General features: G+C 36.9%; 2 protein-coding genes across 5 annotated transcripts in view; one reads left to right on the top strand and one right to left on the bottom strand.

Moving 5' to 3' along the window:
- Window positions 1-113: 113 nt before the first annotated feature.
- Chmp1 (charged multivesicular body protein 1) lies at window positions 114-3,393 on the top strand. Its single transcript, XM_022061860.2, has 4 exons — window positions 114-280; window positions 1,082-1,326; window positions 2,176-2,396; window positions 2,989-3,393. Exons 1-4 carry the CDS (start codon window positions 259-261, stop codon window positions 3,104-3,106), a joined length of 606 nt encoding a protein of 201 aa, XP_021917552.1. The 5' UTR covers window positions 114-258; the 3' UTR covers window positions 3,107-3,393.
- Window positions 3,253-20,695, bottom strand: part of LOC110828815 (AP-4 complex subunit beta-1) — a 134,343-nt gene continuing 116,900 nt past the window's right edge. For 3 of the 4 annotated variants that reach the window (XM_087347474.1, XM_087347476.1, XM_087347475.1), the window contains 9 exons: window positions 15,024-15,300; window positions 14,288-14,469; window positions 12,686-12,721; window positions 12,466-12,592; window positions 12,282-12,349; window positions 8,109-8,224; window positions 6,874-7,137; window positions 6,152-6,375; window positions 3,253-4,337 (listed from right to left, as the gene is read on the bottom strand). In XM_087347474.1, coding sequence (XP_087203600.1) covers window positions 3,391-4,337; window positions 6,152-6,375; window positions 6,874-7,137; window positions 8,109-8,224; window positions 12,282-12,349; window positions 12,466-12,592; window positions 12,686-12,721; window positions 14,288-14,469; window positions 15,024-15,300 — 2,241 coding nt within the window. In that variant the 3' untranslated portion in view covers window positions 3,253-3,390. Of the gene's footprint in view, window positions 4,338-6,151; window positions 6,376-6,873; window positions 7,138-8,108; window positions 8,225-12,281; window positions 12,350-12,465; window positions 12,593-12,685; window positions 12,722-14,287; window positions 14,470-15,023; window positions 15,301-16,294; window positions 16,391-20,695 lie in introns of those variants that run through there. The other variant, XM_022061858.2, reaches the window with a different exon arrangement.

The raw sequence follows: 20,695 nt of genomic DNA, 5'->3' as shown, positions 1-20,695 counted from the left end.
CAAATTTAGTACCGCAGATCACAGTTAATACCAATTTCTCTGTCTCTGCGTATGCTTAATTGTTTTTAATCTGTGTTACGTCATCTGTGAATTTGCTGTTGCACAAGGTGTCAAGAATGAATGTGTTTTAGTCTATATGTGATGTGAATATTGTGTTTGTTGCTGAAGTGTTATTTATCGTTATTATCAACTTACAGCCATTGTCAAATAATAAGTTCTTAAGTTGAATACTCGGTAGCATTTCTTAGTAGACGTTACATGTCTTCATCAGCAATGGAAAGTATCCTTTTGACATTTATATGCATTAGAATTACGAAGAAAACGCTACATTACACACATATTTTGTATTAAATTCTTGGGCCAGAAAATGTATTGGTTAAACATTGATTTGGTACATAGGTTGATGTAGATTAAATGTACATACGAATTTCATGAAATAGTTGAAATGTAATTCGACATAACTAATCAGATATAACCTAATAAAAGCGAACAACATACACACAAAAGAGTATTTTGAGGCGAAAGAATGCCAAGAAATTTAGTAGGTGCATGGTCCCAGGCAGTATTATGCTCTTTAACCTTCATAGTAACTTTACATTTCAGTAGCTCGTAATACATTAACCTATCTTGGAAAGTGCATTTGCTGTACAACAAGATGGAGTTCATTTTTTCTTTGTTCCTTTCAGATCAATTAGATAGAGTCGAAAACTTTGCTGAATATTATTAAAGCTGTTGCCATGTGTATTTACATTCACCATTCCACCTCCATCTAGTGCCAAGGTCAATATAGTGGGACACCTTTACTTTTTTATTCCATTCCTTCTGGGACAGGTCAGACATCTATTATTGCCATATCCCATTTGTATTCAGCTCATATTTATTTTCCATTTCAGATTTTATTTGATTATGCTGTTAGATGATTTTATTGACAAATGGTGTTTAGAGCTGTTCACAGTATCTGAAATCCCTGCATGTTTCCTTCTAATCATTTCCATAATTTACTTAATAAAATTTGTTTTTTAAACTTACTGTGTAAACTTAGGTCTTAACACAAATGTGGTCCTTTAACTAAATTACTTAGAACATTTATTTAATCTGAAATTTGCTGTAAAAGAGTTGGAGAGAAATTCAAAAAAATGTGAAAAAGAGGAAAGAATGGAGAAACAGAAGTGTAAGAAAGCTATCCAGAAGGGCAATGTTGAAGGTGGTCGTATCCATGCAGAGAATGCCATTCGTCAGAAGAACCAATCATTGAATTATCTAAGGATGAGTGCAAGAGTTGATGCTGTGGCCAGTCGAGTGCAGTCAGCATTGACCACTAGAAGGGTAATGGATTTTTATTATACAACTGGATTGATACTACAGTCTCTTCATCTCTTGACCGCATGCATGTGATCAGTGGTATAGTAACACCAGTCACTGATCTGGCAGCATAATTTTCATAGTTTTAAAATTATGTTCTTACTTGAAAAAATATAATCAACACCTGTAATATATAGGTTATGGTTTCTGAACTTACAGATGTGTTGCTTTATCTTGCTCAAGTGATACTGAAATAAATCATGGAAATATATTGCACTAATCTTAAAAAAAAACTCATTGAGAAATTGTTTAAGTGTGAACATGAAAATGGATCTTAATTAAATGGGGTAGGACGGTGCAGAGTAGATTGTTATGGCTCAGGATAGGCAGGCTTTTGTGAACATGGTAATGAAACTTTAGGTTCCATAAAAGACATGGAATTTCTTGACTAGCTGAGTACTTTGCTCCATTGAGATGCTGGGTAGTTTAAAGAATGCTTCACAATACTGAGAGGCACCTTGTTTTACTTTTCAGTATGGAGTCCATTTGACTGAGGTTTTTGTTTTCCTCAGCCTCTCCAAGCAATGTTAGGGCAGCATATCAATATTTTGAGTTTTACAGACAAATTTTCAACCATGTGGATGCCTATAAAATCGATGAATGGGGTTTTCATGAAATTTTATGTTGGGGAGTTTTACTAAAATGACACAAATTTTAATTTTGGTTAAAGTTGGGCAACAGGCATTTTAGTTAGTGCATGTGGCAGACGTAGGAAACGATCTCAAACTACAGTGCACCTGCTTTTATATTTGTACATATTAAGTTGTAACGTTTGAAATAACTTTTGAGAAGTTATGGTATTTTTGTAATTAGGTTACTCAGTCTATGGCTGGAGTAGTGAAGGCAATGGATGCGGCAATGAAATCAATGAATCTTGAAAAGATTTCAAACCTTATGGATAAGTTTGAGAATCAGTTCGAAGATTTGGATGTTCAGAGCTCGTATATGGAGAACACAATGTCTCAGACAACCACTACTGCTGTACCGCAGAGTGACGTGGATAATCTCATGCAACAAGTCGCTGATGAAGCTGGGTAAGTTGGCTAGATAATCACAGATTCAGGTGCTGAAGAACCTGTAATGTGTTGTTTCCTGAAATTTTATGAACTTTCATAATTAGTGAAATATCACAAGAGTATTAGGTCAGTTACATAAAATATTTCCATATTTCTTTCTGATATGTTACTAAATCGAGGATGTTAAAAGTGAGTGAGCGTATGGAGTGATAGGAAAGGCATGGAAGTGAAGTACCACACATTCATAACCTTTGTCCGCGTCTTTCTGTGTTGTGTACAGGTAGAGGCCTTGCGATGGGCCGATCCCTCGTCCAAGGAGTCTATAGATCGAGCCAACGTAAAGTTGGGACCCGCAGTGCTCAGGCACTTGAAGAACGGGTCGTTCCCATTATCCCCAGTATTTTTGCTTCATAAGCTGAAGTCCTATATTGGATCTTGTATCCCATAGATTGGTTACTGGCTTCGTATCTTTGAAAGGACGCTGTTGTAGCGCAGGCACATGACATGGACTGTACGAACTGCGTTAATGAATCCAAAGGGAAAGAGATGTGTTATTTATAAAACTGAGCAAAATGTAAATACAAATTTCTCCCTTCATTCCCTTTTTCAGTTTGGAGTTGAACATGGAATTGCCACAAGGACAAATGGGAACCATAGGGGCATCAACCCAAGTATCACAGGAACAAGATGAGCTGACTCAAAGACTGGCCCGTCTTCGTCAAGTGTGATGTCCTCCTTCCGAAAGTCGAACCGTACAATATCCAAGCTTTCAAGATTAATGGCATAAACACCGAAGCTTCTAAATTAGATTTTTGAATCGGGAAGTTCCCACAAACATTGTGGAGTGTATATACACAGCTTAATAATGAAACACTTATTACTTGGAGGAGGAAATTATATTTCAATTATAATTAGTATTCATAATTCATTCTGTAGTCGGTTTACTTTCATTAATTCTCCAAAATGTATCATGTATACTTTTCTTTTACACATGTAAATATATTGTTTAAAGCTATTGTGCTATCAGCATTTTTCTCACGAGATGTACATCTACCTTCAGAAGTTGATAATATTTCAAGGCTCTCTGCTGCAAGGCAAGCATCTTTTCTGAATCATTTCTCATCATATCGTGAAGACATTTCTCCATAATTTCTCCAAAAATGTGCTGGCATTTGGCAGGCATCTTAAGAAACATTTTAAGAGCAGCTGTAAATGTTAAACTCTGCATACCATCATCATAGAGTTCAAAGTTACGAGCCAAGGATTCAAGAACGTACGGTGACTGTTCATCAACCAGTTCTCCAAATTCTCCTAATAAAATAGGGAGAATATAAGGAACATCTTTTATAGACAGATCGATTTTCATTAGTACTTTCCTTATTAGGGTTCTTATTTCGTCATCCTTGAAACCAACCAAGTTGAAGTCCTGCAATCTGTTAAGAACGCCGTCACATGCTATATGGTCACCACTGTCCAACAGCGCAATTAAAACATTAAGACATTCAGAACCAGCAAAATGAGGCATGCGAGTTGATATTAAACATACGCAGGCAATTGAATCTGTACATGTCTTTGGTATTCTGCAGTATTTTTCCTCCAAAGTATGTAAAATTTCTTTGAAATTTGACTCTGTACATATGTACGGTAATACACGGAGCTTTTTCAGAGCAAGTTCCAAATCAGTGTTATATTTCTGAGGATAGAACAGATGCGGTGAATCATAAAATTGAACGAGCCAATCAATGTCTTCAGTCAGCAAAAGAACAAAGTCAAGAACGTGGTTTGCCGATTCTCTGGAAGATCCAGATGATAAAAACTGCTTCAGTACAGTTACGACTCTCTGTATTATTTCAGTTTTAAGGTGAGGGTGTTTTTCTTCGGTAAGCTTCAAGAACAGCTTTACGCAGTTCACTACAACAGCAGCACTGGAAGAATGGACGAGGAACGGATCCAGCATACCTAAAAACATAAACATGTGCAAAATATTCAAAACAGCGTGGTAAAGGTGTTACTTGAAATCAATTAGACAAGTTTATTGCCCAAAATCTTATCAGATTTAGATATGTCACAGATTTGAAAAATATTTAGTTTGGCCCTCGAGTAGTCGCAGTCTTTAATGGGCTGCAGTGTCTCGTATCAGTATTTTGCCAGTTCGTTGCGACACAAAAATGTTACACGAATGCAATAAAGTATAGCAGTGGTCACCAACCTTTATGGGCCTACGGGCACATTTGAGAGTTTATGAGATCGTGGCGGGCACCAACCAATTAACAAAGCCAAATTTTCTTTTCTCTGGACAAATAAGATATGGACACCAAATAATACACAAAACAACGCGACGTTTAATGATACGAGAAACCACCCAATCAAAAATACGTAGTTTTATAAGTACAATTATTATTACTCAAGTGAGAAGTTAGTGTGATGTTTGGCGCTGCATTTCATCGGCCAGTTTTTCAAATTTGGGAGTGTAGGATGATCGTCAAGATGGGCATTAGTAAGCAGAGATCTGTGCTTTGATTTTATGATGTTCGTGGTTGAACAGCCTTCATTATTCAGTATAACCTCTTTCCGTAACATCGCGGGCACCCAAAAAAAGCCTTGACGGGCACCACGTTGTGGACCACTGAAGTATAGTGTAACTGACACAATTTCATTATAGTTGAAAAGATTTTTGACACTAATTGTTAAACTCAATATACAGAAAATGTATAAAATGAGGGTTTCTTTCCTGGCACCTTGATTTTCTTTCTGTAGATCTAAGTATACATGAAATTTTGCCTTCTGATGCCATTAACCCACCCTCTATGCCTCTGCTTAGTTAAGAATGTCACACATTCCCAAACACAGCTTGTCGCAGAACGCCTGAGAATTGCCGTAAACAATCACCTGCAACGTTACGAGGTGTGGCTGTACACTCACAGCACAAAGTCTGAAAACATTAGTCTCCTTGCGAAATATCAGTTGCCTATACAAATATAAATCAACAACAGGAAACAAAACAGAAAAAGATAATGCAAAACAAATACACATCAATGAATTCACTTTCAGTCGCTGCCTTCAAGATACTATATTGACTTTCACGCTTACATGGAATCAAATGCTATCCAAACTGTCAGTAGGGGCAGGTTCGACCAAGCAAAAATGTTATGTTTTTTTAACTTTTTTTTTGGAGTTCACAATAGTGCTGTACCCGAAGTTCCAACTGATTACGTCTGTGAGCATGTAAGGCTCGCATCTTGAAGATTCAACCCTCCATCGTCTAGTAAAATAAAATATAAAACAACGTTTCGGAGATTGGGCTGTATCTCCGGTCCGGAGATAGGGATTAGCTCTATCTAGTGGGCCCAACTGAATAGGCACCGGAAGACAGAGAAAGAGTCCAATCTCTGAAACGTCGTTTTATATTTTATTTTACTAGACGATGGATAATATCCAAGAAAATTTTTATTCAAATGACTCGATATCGTCATCAAGAACTTTTAGACTATTTTGTCCTCTGAAGTCATTTTTGCTGTGACCTGAAATAGTTCAAAAGCATTAGAGCTGACACTGAAGTAGTTTTTGGCCGGTGGAGGAGCTGGCGGACGGCCCTACTCTGTGTACCTGAGGTGGCACGGTCAGCGTATTTCTTTTGTTTGGGCGTTCAGTCCGATAAGCTCCTCGGTGCAGTCAGCATTATACTATCGCAAAAGAGACTCGCTCCTAGCCTTCCCCTTGAAAAAACTAGTGCGCCGACTATAAAACATAACAGAAGTATTACGTCTGCATACTTAGTTCTTTAAATAACTCCTCCTCTTCCTGCGGTTTGTATTTGCTGAGGACTTCTAGAACCGTTGCCAACTGTGGATCTGGGAAATCTTCCAGTCGTTGTAAAAGGTAAGCAGCCATGTTTCGACTAACGACGACCCCTCCTTCAGACGCCAGTACTGTATCTAATACCAGAAGACTGCTGGTTACAACCACTGGATCACTGTCTCGTATACTTTCATATAATCTACAAAGAACATAAAACAATTTAATTTTGTAATACGTAAGATATGGTAAGTTTTTACTGGGTCTATTTAGGTGTTTCAAGAATTCAGTGATACTCCGTTACACCCGGGAGACTCTATAGGGCTGGGGCAATGAAATCAGAGAGTATGGAATATGAGAATTATAAATTAGATTTAGTGGCAGTGCAGGAGGTGCGATGGGACGGGGAGGGCGCAATCGCAGTGGAAAAATTCACGTTTTTCTATGGAAGTAGGAACGACAATCATCAGTTACGGACGGGTATCTTTGTTCATAGCAGAATTAAGGCAGCAGTTACGAGGGTCGAATCTGTTAGTGACAGGTTATCTTACGTAATTCTGGAAGGACGGTGCGACATTATTGTCCTTAATGTTCATGCTCCAACAAATAAAGTCATCAAATATTAGCTGTAATGACATAAATGGAACCAAATTTCAATTATGAATATTACAAGGCAACACAAATACAAATGTGCGCATACCTATCAACAAAACCCTGTTCAAACATCAGATGCTGCACATGCTTGAACACTTTTGAGCATCCCATCACCGCTGTTTGTCGAACCCTGGGATTTCCATCCTTCAGAGCAGCATTCAGTGCATGGCCTGCGTGTTCCTGCAGTAATGGTGGAAGAGAACAAAGTGTAGACACAGCCAAACATTTCACCGCAGGATTCGGATCTCTGCAGTCCTGCAATATCGTGTTGGCAGCTAGAAAAGATGCATCTGGGTGAAGTGAACAAATCCTGTTAAAAAAAACACAAATTCTAAGTATTACTGCTGTCGGTGTTTCAGAGTGCTTGCAACCTCATCATCGGGGTGATTACACCCCTGAAATATTAGTAAACTTCTACCGACTAATCCCTATCTCTGTATCGATCGAGCCCAACAGAGGTTTTACCTGAAGACGGAGATAGACTACCATCGCCGAAACATCGTGGTTTTGTTTAGTCTTGCACGATGGATGATGTCCAGAAAACAGTTTGTTTCAAATCTGAAGACCCCATGAACAAAATTTAAATCTTACAGGAATTATTCATCTTTGCAACCCCACAACTATTTTTTATTCCAGACAAGTCATCAGACAGACAACATTTTGCAACAATAACATACAGGAACCCAATACTATCAATTACCAAATTTTGTGTAAATGTTGACAGTTATCTATAAGCAATAATAAGAAATTCAATCAAGTCAAGTTACTTATTGCACATCAATCATACATTTATATCTCCCCAATAAATCCAAATTCAGTAAAGATCAGGTTATGTTAAAGTAGTTTAATTCCATTCAACTTTCTTTACATTTTATTAATATTGGCATTAATAAGCATAAATAAAGAAAAATGTTAATGGCAGTGACATCATATGGGTGCATTAAACACAGTAAATGATCAGCATCATGTAATTTTATTCTTCACAATCATTTCTACGATCACTGTCAGATTTGAGGTTATCACAGCAGTGAGTTTGAAGATCACTGTCTTCTCAGTTATGTCGTGGTCTGATAAAGTTACCAACATTACAGAGGTGCTTTTTGCCTCCAACATCAGGATAATGAGTACCAGCAATGAAATCTCATTGCCCCGATGTAGAGGCAGGAAGAAACATCTGTAAACCTATACCAGACTACGCGGTGCAAGAACACAGAAGTCAGCGAGCGAGCCATCTTTACATAACCACAATTTCACTGTTCATTATGATGCTCTTGTATGTACCTTGGTAGAACTGAATAAGCAGTTTTCTTAACACTGATATTGTGACAAGGCAGCAATTTCACCACAGGACCAATAAGGTAAGTGATGTCTCCTGGTGTATTGACTGTTTCAACAAGCTGTAAAAAAAGTAAAATATATGCACTGAAAAATGCTAAAGATGTTAAATTTTCTGATGTCCAAATCTGTTACTGCACTACATGAAAAGTAATATGTTCTACATAAAAATACTGAACTGCAATTCTGTATACAAACCAAATAACAAAATATAAAGAAGTTATTTCTTTCTTGAACAGTTCTTATGTATAACAAATTTGGCTCTTTGAAGAACCTGTCATTTTATCATTCCACAGATTTAATATTTTCAGTACTCATTTATTTTATATTATATTTCTCCACAAAATTGCACATTTATGTAACAGTATCAACTGTTAGCATATTAGTACATCTGTTAAAATAACTTGTAACAGAGATGTCATGGTGTTAATAGTAGTAATAATTCTTTATTATTAATGTGCTATATCAACAGCCACATAGCCACTTACAGATCCAGCACAACTAAATAATAATCAAATTAACAATAAATTACATAACTACAACAAATGTTAACACACAAAATGCAACTAGTGAGCAATAAGGAAAACATTACTTCAAGCAACATTGCAGTAAAAACCAACTGCTTATTAAAATATATTAATATGAATGAAATAAATGTGCAAAATTATGTCCCATATTTAAATGTAATATTACATGAAAATTAAATTACTTTTGAAGCTGAATTATGATGGAAAATGTTTAATTCTTCATACAACAGCCAGTAAAGCCCAATAAAAGTAACATGTGTTAAAAACTTAATATAATATACAGACCTGATGTAAAAGAATCTTTAGTTCTGTGCTGTCATTTTGCCGACATGCTCTCAAAAGATTCATACCTAGTTCTTCGATTGTACCCATATTTATGCGGACAACTAATACGCATAAGAATATAAAACTGTATAGGGCATTGTACTGATCTTCCTACACCTTCACTTTAATAACACTCGTCATTTTGGGGATTTACATGAAACGAGAACTGGAGTCCTTCCCATTCTATAAGAGATTTTGTGCAATGATATAGTACCTAAACACATCTCATTATTTTTCCAACGTGCCTACCACACAATCACTGGCAACGTAGGAGGCGTATTATGTCACGCATATATTATGGTACCATCTATTAGCAGTACAGCAAAACTATTACAAAAACGATCTGGCGAAAACAGCCAGTGCCACGTGCTCACTCGGCAAAAATGTCGTGAGAAATATTTAAAAAGTGGATTTTAATGAGAGCATAAGAATGCCATTTTGGCAAATAAATTGCAGTATGTCTTAGAATCTTCTAATTTTGTAAGTACATATGTTACTGTCGTAGAATTGCATTTTATAAATGTTTTCAAGGTCAACTGTCTGTCAATTAAGCTATAGGCCCAAATGTTGGAAATCGCAATGATGTGTACGACATAACGTGGCACGTTAAAACAGATGATCTTATTCCAGCAAAGGCCAATTTGTGTCTGTAGTACTTGAAAAATGAGATATAATAATTAATATAAAGTTGAAAAATTTAACCTTACACCTGTCCCAGCTGGCCATGCATTGCACTAGCATACTTTAAAATATTAACCTTCATGTTTTAGAGTCTGGCTGGCAGCTCTATAGTACTAAAAATGAAATTACCTATTATATTAATAATCATGACATCATTCTCTTGCAAAAAAAACCCTGAATTTTAATTCAAGTAATTTATTTTTGCTGTGAGGCTTTCTACACAACTGTGTACATGATCAGATGTCTAAATTTTGGAATCAGGAACATATATGATTTAACAGAAGTGTTAATATTATTAATATGTCATATTTGAAGAGTCTGAAATGTTATCACAAGCTCTGTTACACAATTAATGTTCATGAATGCAACCATAACAATCTATAAAACAATTATTTTATAACATACAGCATTATAAGATATATATATATATATTATGTACCATCACCTAAATATTCATCTCAATTCATATAAATTTGAATTTAAAACATATTATTTATTATAATATCATCATGTTTTCGAAGTCTTAGTCGTTACGTTTACATTAATTTGGTCTCTTTGTGTTCTTGCTGTTTCCCTTGTTTGACTTGGTGTCGCTCTGATCCTCCCAATCATCACAGTTCTGTAATAGAATTAGAAAACTGTCTGTTCAGTCTCAAGACAGAATATTCTCTATATCTGGGATTATCACCCTTTACCCCTGGCATATCAATAATTCTAATTGGACACATTAAATGTACCACTAACCAAATGCATTCAGGGAAAAAAATGTTAGGTTAGGTTAGGTTAATATTATCTTTTGTTTTTCTTACTTAGTTCGCGTACCATAAGTTGAGAAAGGCTGCTCTATATTTTAAGACAATAAATTTTAGCTCAGGAGCTCAGAGAATTGAGCTATCTGCAAGCAGATAGCTCAACTGAGACTAATTTTTATTAGCTGTTAGATGTTCACAGATTAGAAGTCTGACAGTAGAAACAAAGTTATCTACATAAAAATAAATTTCGAAACATTAAAAACAAAAATTATGACATGTGATTCAACAGCCTTATAAAAAACAATTTCACGTCAGAAATGGGATTGAGACATGGCAATTTTTATCATTTTGGTTACTGAGCCATACCACAAGTTTGAGGCAGAGCCTACATGAAACTCTAGGTCCCCACTGCAACAGTAACCTATATTAACAACCTATCACCGAGTAACAGAATCTGCCATGTGGGTGCACCCTACCTCAGAAATAGATTCTAGACTTGCAGAAGCTCGGAAAAGTCATCTACTCTTATCTTACTAGGGAACCACTCATTTTCTATCTGTCAGACATCCATAACTCATCAATACCACACCCCCAGTCCCATGCCCCACCACGCCATCGTAAACAGCAAGCAATGAAACTGAAATATAGGTTATGTTATATAGAATTTGACAATCAAATTGTAGAAACAAATATTTCTGGGGCCAGGCTGATTATTATTTCATCACTGATCAGCCTTGAGGCTGCTTAAATTACATACAAACTTAAATATGGACTAACTACACATTGTGATAAGAGGTGCGATCGGAAAGTTTCAAGACTGTGTCAATAGAGGGCGAACCGGATGTAGTACGAGCTTCTGCCGCTAGGGGGTGCGGCCTACATTCATAGTGAATCAGTGTGCCAGCCGGCATCATCGAATTAGCATTTGTTTCTTAGTTACGGGCGTTTTGGTAGTGCATTACACCGACCCTCCTGCGATTTCGGAATGGCGTGTGCATCAAATTTTGCCAAAGACTCGCCAAAACGGCTACGGAAACCTATGAAATGCTAAAGCAAGCATTTGGGGAGTCCGCAATGGGTCGTGCACAAACTTTTGTGTGGCATTCACGTTTTAAAAATGGCCGAACCTCTGTCGATGATGACGAGCGTTCTGGACGACCATCTTCGAGCACAACGACCGAAAATGTTACGAAGATCGACGTCGTACCATCAACGACTTGTGCGACATTGTTGGGATAGGCTATGGGACCTGTCAGCTGATTCTAAAGGAAGAACTCCACATGCGACGCATCACGACAACGCGCCAGCGCACACCGCCCTCAAAGTTCGGCAGTTTTTGGCCTCAAACACCATGGCCGTCATCCCGCACCCTCCTTAGCTCCGTGTGACTTCTTCCTCTTCCCAAAGATGAAAATTCAGCTAAAGGGAAGGAGATTTGAGACGATAGAAGAGATTCAGGCAGAATCGCAGATGGTGCTTGACAGGCTGACAAAGAAAGATTTCCAGGGATGCTTCCAGGCTTGGCAGCGGCGCTGGGATCGTTGTGTTCACTCCCAGGGGAACTACTTCGAGGGTGATGGATGAATTTAATATCTGAGATAAGTGTACGGGTTTTTATAGGCGCAGTCTTGAAACTTTCCGATCGCACCTCGTATTTACAAATGAGTATATTTTTATCACTCAATTTTTAGGTTAATGACAGAATTTTGAGAAGACCCATAAGTAACCTATATAACATTTCGCACTAAATTTGTGAGATAATCTGTAATATTTCATGACCATAAAACACTTCGTATATAAAGCTAGATACAGATTTGAACACAGAGATATCTTACCCTTCTGCCTTTCTCCTCAAGACACAAAGCTAAATTCTTGGAATATTCACATTTATTTCTTTTGTTATCTGAAATATAAAATTACATTAACTTTTCTTTAATACATCTTAATTTGTTATACTTTTGTACACACTATTTCAAAGTACATGAACATTTAAAGCATTTTGTGTACTCCGTTACTCACCCATCTCCAATAACTCAAAACAGTCTTCAACAGATTCTTCAATAAAGTCTCTCACTTTTGGGTCACGAATCTTCTTGGTCATTACTTTTATTACCATTGATTTGTCCGGTTCTGCTGAGTCATCTAACTGATAAATTGTAATAAATATTAGATAAAATTTGTAATCCAATTTATAAGCACTCTACAACAAATTTTGTGAGGTTATGTATTATCATCTTACCATACGCATCTCTTGAAAAATGCAGTGTATGATGCACTGAAAAATAAAATAAAATTATGTTATTATTTATAATGATTAAAAAAGAACGTACCTTACATGACTACATTTTCAGTTAGAGTATTTTTCTCATCCAGGGACTGGGTAGTGGGACTTGAAGAATAGATCTATGTGAAAATGTGCGACAATTTTTCTACAAGGTCACGGGTGTTTGTTGTGGTACTTGAAACAGGTGTGTCCGTATCCAAAAATAGTTCCACCTGTCTGCCCATACACATGAATCAACTCTTGAAGTAAAACATCTTCAAGAAATTTTGTATTGAAGAGTTGAAATATTTTTTAACATTACAATTTTAGTTTAATTTGAACACCAATAATAGGTACTTTTTGTGAAGACTCACTTGCATTTACACACAACAAAGTGACTGGGCGAGGACTATCCAAGCTACCTTAGTTCAAACATAACCATTTACGAACACGCAACAGATTTTAGTATTCAGTAATATCTGAGTGATACGAGGTGCGATCGGAAAGTTTCAAGAATGCGCGTATAAAAACCCGTACACTTATCTCAGGTATTAAATTCATCCATCACCCTCGAAGTAGTTCCCCTGGGAGTGAACACAACGATCCCAGCGCCGCTGCCAAGCCTGGAAGCATCCCTGGAAATCTTTCTTTGTCAGCCTGTCAAGCACCATCTGCGATTCTGCCTGAATCTCTTCTATCGTCTCAAATCTCCTTCCCTTTAGCTGAATTTTCATCTTTGGGAAGAGGAAGAAGTCACACGGAGCTTAGAAAGGAAGTTGGGGTCGGTTCTTGCAAGATCTTTGAGCTCCTGACAAACGAGAAGTCGATTCTGCTTCTGGTCCTCAGACAGGATGCGTCGCATGTGGAGTTCTTCCTTTAGAATCAGCTGACAGGTCCCATAGCCTATCCCAACAATGTCGCACAAGTCATTGATGGTACGACGTCGATCTTCGTGACATTTTCGGGCGTTGTGCTCGAAGATGGTAGTCCAGAACGCTCGTCATCATCGACAGAGGTTCGGCCATTTTTAAAACGTGAATGCCACACAAAAGTTTGTGCACGACCCATTGCGGACTCCCCAAATGCTTACTTTAGCATTTCATAGGTTTCCGTAGCCGTTTTGGCGAGTCTTTGGCAAAATTTGATGCACACGCCATTCCGAAATCGCAGGAGGGTCGGTGTAATGCACTACCAAAACGCCCGTAACTAAGAAACAAATGCTAATTCGGTGATGCCGGCTGGCACACTGATTCACTATGAATGTAGGTCGCACCCCCTAGCGGCAGAAGCTCGTACTACATCCGGTTCGCCCTCTATTGACACAGTCTTGAAACTTTCCGATCGCACCTCGTATCGTTGAGATAAAGTGAACTAGCCTAAGTTAGGAAGGTAATGTTTAATACAAATGTAAAATTTATGTAGTATTTAGTGTTAGAAATAAATTGTGTACAGTCTTAGAGAACAAGCTATAGCTTCACGTAAGAAATATATCAGGTGAGAATGTTTAAGCTGACGACAGCTCCATTCCAAGCCAAGCTACCAACATTATTCAAAGAAAAACTCAATACACATACTCACTGGCTCAACCTGTTCAAGCGGAGAACTCTCTTGTAATTCAAGCGTAGAATTTGTGTTATTGTTCTTTGCACTGGTATTCCTTTGGCTGTTTCTGTCTTGGCTACCCCTCGATCTAATCCCTGATCTAGGATTATAATATGGGTTTCGCTGGGAATCAGGGTAACCATAACCGAAACCGTATCCTGCGGAGAAACCAGAAATACAAAAAAATTTGCATTATCAGAGAGACGTAATTATTACGGGAGTTAGAACACAGCATAATTGGTGAAAATATCCAAGGTTGAAAATCAGAATCTGGCATTATTTATCTTTTACGAGGAATATTTGTTGCAGAAGAATTTTATTTTCATGATTTAGATGTCCTTAAGATATTATGTTATTTAAATTATAACCAAAGATAACATAAAAATTGATAGTGGTCCTTCGTAAACAAGTGGGATGCATCTTGAATGAGGACCCCATCATTTGAATCCAATCTGATTTGAAACCATAATAGATATTATCCTCGTGGATAATAGGAAATCCACTGAGGCATTTTACGAACTCAAATGTGCAATGTAGGAGAAACCTGGGATACAATCCTTACGTAATCTGTATTCCTCCAGTAATAATGTTGTTCATTAAAGAAACATTTAAATTTACGAAGCACCAATTTCGGAAAATTTACATTTATTTGATTCCCACACATGGACAAAATATTATATCGAATCGAATGCTTTGCTTATGACGAACTTACCTCCAGAAGTTTGCTGTTTTCTCCACATTCCATAATCATTATCGTTGCCTCCGTTGGTATTACGAGTACTTTCGTGGTTATTGTCCGCATTACCGTCATAAGAATCCCTGTTATTGAGGTGTCTGTTTTCATTATATCTACCGCTATTGTAATCTTTGTTGTTGTTGTTGTTGTTGACGGTGGGACTGTCCCAACTGGACATGTTACTTAAACATGTTTTGGCGACTTCTGTGAACTTGTCATTATTTTTCTCATCTTGAGAGCGACATTTCAACCCCTTAAAGAAAAACCATAATACAGTATGTTTGGATGTTGCGTAGGAATTCATTTGATTTGTGTACATATTTATGTAAAGATCAGGCTAACAAATCAGTTTAAATCGTACGAAAATATACAAAAAAAAAAGATTATGAAATCCAAGAACAATCTGCACTGCCATGAGAACTTCAAATATCATATTATCAATGTTTGAATGAAATTTTGGTAAATATTCTGAGTTCCAATAAAAGTTATTCCAATTTAAGGTGTTGTAAACTATAAAACAGGTAAAAAAACATTTCGTTCCTTATTTCCAGCAGTCAAGTCGAAAGCATTTTAATCAGAAATCATACCACACAAATTTTAATTATTCATTGTACATGCAATGAAGAATTATTTGAAAAATATATACACATTCACCACAGTAGTAGTGAAATTAAAATTTCCCAGCCCATGCATAATATACTAAAAATATAGTTAATTTATAAAAAAAATTAAATAAATAATTTAAATAAATGAGATACAAGGTTTTCGAACTTCATACTTCCTACATTAGGTATTCTTAACCCACGGACCACTGACATGTAGCATAAATAATAAATTACATAAACTTTCAGAGAACGTCAGGACCCAAAATTGATTACAAATGACTGAGAAGGACTCGTTCTTCAATGCCTTGAGCATCTGCGGGTCCCAACTTTTTGTTGGCTTCATCTATGGACATTCGGTACGACTCCTTGGATGAGGGATCGGCCCGTCGCAAGGCCTCTACCTGTACACAGGACAACACGACGCGGACAAACATCCATGGCTTGAGTGGGATTCGAACCCACAGCATACGGCCCACGCCTCAGACAGCGCGGCTACTCCGGACCCTAGAAATTAATACTGGAATGATTAAAATCAGTCAAATGATATTAACGTAACATACTATACCCTTCTAGATAAAAATGTGTTTTGATTAAAGTTAGTTCCATAGCAAATGTGTCTTCGTATCTGTTGAATATACTCACATAGCTCGCTGATATCAGTATTACAACAACCAGAACTGTGCTCAATGTCAGGTTAGCCATTTTGAAACAAAGGTTTTACCTATTACAAGCTCGCCAACTTATATACTTAAAAATTCAGTGTTTACTGAACTAACAGGACTCATGGCTCATCGGTGATACCATTATCAATCAATCTGACACACACAGAATAAGTCAGAAAATATAATCAATTTGGTATAAAAATTGAATAGTTTACTTTCAGAGTCACTGGACTGAGAACTAAGATTATATGTTACGTACAAATCATCGGAAAGCATTAGTATTCTTAGTTGGCAGATGTACAAAGTAGTTTAGTATTATTGTACAGGGGTACCAAAACTACTTACTCAGTTATCAAAATTTATTTCCATTAATATTATATTCTACGACATCTATTTCATCTGTGACGAAATTAAGAACACGAAAATTTTGGGAAATGCTAGCTATCACGGAATTCACGATCTTTTGCCTTTCTGTCTGCTGTCTAAAAGCATAAAGATTAAAATATACAAAACAAAAATTTTACCTCTGTTCGTATTGATGTCTCACAACAAATGAAGAACAGATTTTGAGGGTGTTTGAGAAAATGTTGTAGAGGATAGTATTTGACCCAAAAAGGATGCATTGACAAGAGGATGCAATGAGGACATGGGGGAGATGATAAATACGTACAAAATTTTGATTTGAAAACTTGGCTGAAAGAGGCCACTTAGAAAACCTAGGCACAAGTGGGAGAATACTGTTTCAGATCTTCTCAGGAAAGTAGGGTTAGAGGGTGTTGAATGGATTCGTCTTACTCAGATTATAGCAGCATATTTGTTGTTTCGTGCGTTAAAACGTGAACACGTCTTTAAATGACATTTCTGAACCTGAAAATTTAATTAATATAAATGTCTATATTAAATAATTGAAAAATTAATCACCAGGATTTGAGTTTTCAACATAAACTAAAAGATTGGTTGAGACGTGGTTTTCTATAACACAAAGTTTGAACCTTTAGGTACATTTCATAAGCAGAATGTACGTGATTGGATGGATAGAACGTGAATTTGTAACAGGGCAATATCTAAGCGGTGAAGCATAATTCGAAATACAGAAAACGATTTTTTTATTTATTTGAGTAATAAAATTTTACGGAAAATGAGTTATAAAGGTATTGTTACATTAACAGAGAAATGAAAAATGCAGTAATCAAAATATCTCATTGATCCTATTATCAAATTAAAACGTTATAACGGGTTGAAGTGAGGTTATGTCGCGAACAGTTCGACTAGCAAGCTTGCATTTTGGTGACGTTGGGCTTAACTTGGTTTATGCAAACTTTATACATCGTGAAGTGCAGACATTTTAAACAGATTCAATGTTCCCAAAACACGCAAACTCAAGTCAGTTCACGTAACATTTTCCACACTCCTCGTTTAGAATGCACTGGGCATCCCTAATGACCGGTGTCTTTTCAAAATGTTGTTATTCACGCTTTGTTCCGTCAGTGTGTCACAGATATTGTTATTTGCGTTCATTACTTCAAACATACTGAATGGACTTCGTGAATGCATCCTGTGTATTGACGCTAGATGAATCCATCGCTAGTTTGTTGACAAGCACTTCCTACTTCGTGACAGCTGATCGTTTATGTTAGATTTCGTAGTAAAATCGGCTAGCAAACAGAGAAAGATGCCGTGTATATATTTATAAGATCATATGAATGCCACGGTGGTCTAGCGGTTAGAACGCTGGCCTTGTAATCCTGGGGTCTCGGGTTCGAATTTATAACTTGTGTTGGGCAAGGCCGTGGTCTAGGCAACACGGAGTTTTCCTCCGTGGCATCCCAACAATTACTCCATTCACACACAGAAGAAGGCAATGGCAAACCACTTCTGGATCATCTGCCAAGAACGTATATGAACAGGTCCCAGTCCGAGAAAAGGATGGAAGGATCCTGTTCATATGGACCTGTCGTCAGACAGAACACTAAATAATAATAAGATGAGGTGGTCTAGCTGTTAGAACGCTGGCCTTGTAATCCTGGGGTCTCGGGTTCGATTCCCGGCGGTGCCCGAATTTATAACTTGTGTTGGGCAAGGCCGTGGTCTAGGCAACACGGAGTTTTCCTCCGTGGCATCCCAACAATTACTCCATTCACACACAGAAGAAGGCAATGGCAAACCACTTCTGGATCATCTGCCAAGAACGTATATGAACAGGTCCCAGTCCGAGAAAAGAATGGAAGGATCCTGTTCATATGGACCTGTCGTCAGACAGAACACTAAATAAATAATAATACTAAAAAGCGTACACCAGAGTCTGTACTGTTGAGGTTGTTTGCTTAATTAAAAAAATTTCCCTGCAACGAATTGTCATTTGAACACAGAACTCAATAACTCGGAATCCGTCTCATTTTTAAGGAACCAAATTAACGATGGATATCGAGGGCTTACTGTATTCTTATCCTGGAACAAGAAAATTGCCAGGGCTGTGTAAGAAATCCATTACTGTACATTCCTTTTCATAAGAAGGACGATATAATAATTATCACGGAACGTTACTTTTATGAACTGAACACAAAACTTTTTTTCAACATTTTATACGAAGGTTAACTCCGTATGTAGACGAAGTAACTGCGATTATATATCGGAGAAGAAAGGACAGTTCATAACCATCAGAGCATGGTTCTGTTAGTAGGGAAGCATTAAATTCGGGAGAGAATTATTATATAACATTCTCACTGAATTCGGTACTTTTTAGGCTAATTAAAATGTTTAAATTAAACTTGTAATAAATTCCATACAGTTACTCACTTGCCTTACGCATTCATCTTTAGACTGATATAAAACAAGTAGATGATTTATCATCTTTTGGAACATAAAATAAAAAACTAGGATATAACTTACTGATGGACGCTACAACAGAAATTAAATGTTGATATTAATATTTTAATTAAGATATTAAGAGATTAATGGCTATTGGATTTTGCTGGCCCAAGACAGGGACAGGTAGATGGCTTTTGTTAATTCGGTGATGAACCTTCGTGTTCCCTACGTCATCTAGTTAGATAGTTATTAAGAGATTAATAAATAAAATGCATTGCCAGATATATCATTAATAACTGATTTTGTTAAAGAGTTACTGATTAAAATCTGAACTTGTTTGTAACAGAAGTTCTAATTTAGGAGCATTATTAATCAGTTTAAATGAGGTTTCAATAAATTGTCCTCATTTCTATCGTTCTGCCTTACGACTCGACAGGAAAGAGCACGTGAATGTCACTCAAGATTGTGAAAAGAATGAGAACTCCTAACATAACCTAACTTTTATTATTCCCGCTGGTTGATTACTCGGTTTGGATATAATCATTAAAGACGGTAACACCTGTCGCATACACGAAAACTGTGCACACCCGAGACGAAATTAACACCAACGTTTGAAGACGAAATTTCTCTCCGTCTTTGATTAAGATTGCCCAGACACAAATCTCTTCACAGCGATCGTCAATAACTTCTAGGCCAGCTTTGGAAAGTGATTTGTCTCGACGTCATGGTAAAAGATAAATGAAGCAAAAAGAATGACATACCAGCATCCCGTTACATTCCTGAGGATAGGAAGAGAGATGAACTTTAGAATATCCACCTCTCGTCAGATCATTACATACGAAATGTCTGAGCTAATGCAGATGAATTATGGGTTATTTAACGACCATCTCCCAGCTGTATGGAGTGTGTCAGATAACAGAACTATTGCAGATTTTAAACTGAGAAGGATTCGGATTAAAGTGGTCATGGCATACTTTTAGGTGTCATTCCAGCATATTCGTTGACGGACTAAAGCTTACCACAAAGTCGCAGTCAGAACGAGATTCCGGAAAACAAGCAGGAATGTTGATCACTTCATAGCGACCTTGAGTTGAGTTGAACCTCGGCCATCAGACACGTTTATCACTACAATTAATCTACCCGATAGATTAATATTGCAAAATCTGGAGCTATGAATATCTCTGAAGCCTTTATATACTTATAGCTCAAAATGTATACTAAGATTGTTATTTTAAAGTTTATTACTTGAAATCAGTTGACTTAGTTAACGTCTGTTAAATAGAACAAAATCATTGCTAATTTTGCATGTTATTATTTTATGTTTGAGTAATTAATTAGCATCAGCTTACACAAGGAGCAGGGTTTTTCCTTCTGGTTCCATTTATTCTCCATTTTCATAAACCTTCTTCGTAAATTACGTCAAGTTTTCGTAATTTTACTCAAGATTCATAAAGAGTCATCACGATCGAATTGAAAAACAGACCAAGAAAACTGTACCATCGAAACTAACATAACTGCAGATACCTTTACGTCAAAGGATGAGAATTTTCGTGTTAGTATGCGAAATGGCACG

The sequence above is a fragment of the Zootermopsis nevadensis genome, unplaced genomic scaffold (genome assembly GCF_977971745.1).
Source record: "Zootermopsis nevadensis isolate Lab colony 2312 unplaced genomic scaffold, Znev_1.0 Znev_ptg000011l, whole genome shotgun sequence".
NCBI classification, from domain to species: domain Eukaryota; kingdom Metazoa; phylum Arthropoda; class Insecta; order Blattodea; family Termopsidae; genus Zootermopsis; species Zootermopsis nevadensis.
The sequence above is the reverse complement of the archived record's forward strand: the minus strand, read 5'-3'. Positions and strand labels throughout refer to the sequence as shown.

Coding starts and splice junctions, on each gene's coding strand:
- Chmp1 (XM_022061860.2), top strand. CDS start 259: ATGTCTTCATCAGCAATGGAAA. Junction 281..1,081: donor GTCTTCATCAGCAATGGAAA/GTATCCTTTTGA, acceptor TAAATTACTTAG/AACATTTATTTAATCTGAAA. Junction 1,327..2,175: donor CAGCATTGACCACTAGAAGG/GTAATGGATTTT, acceptor TTTTGTAATTAG/GTTACTCAGTCTATGGCTGG.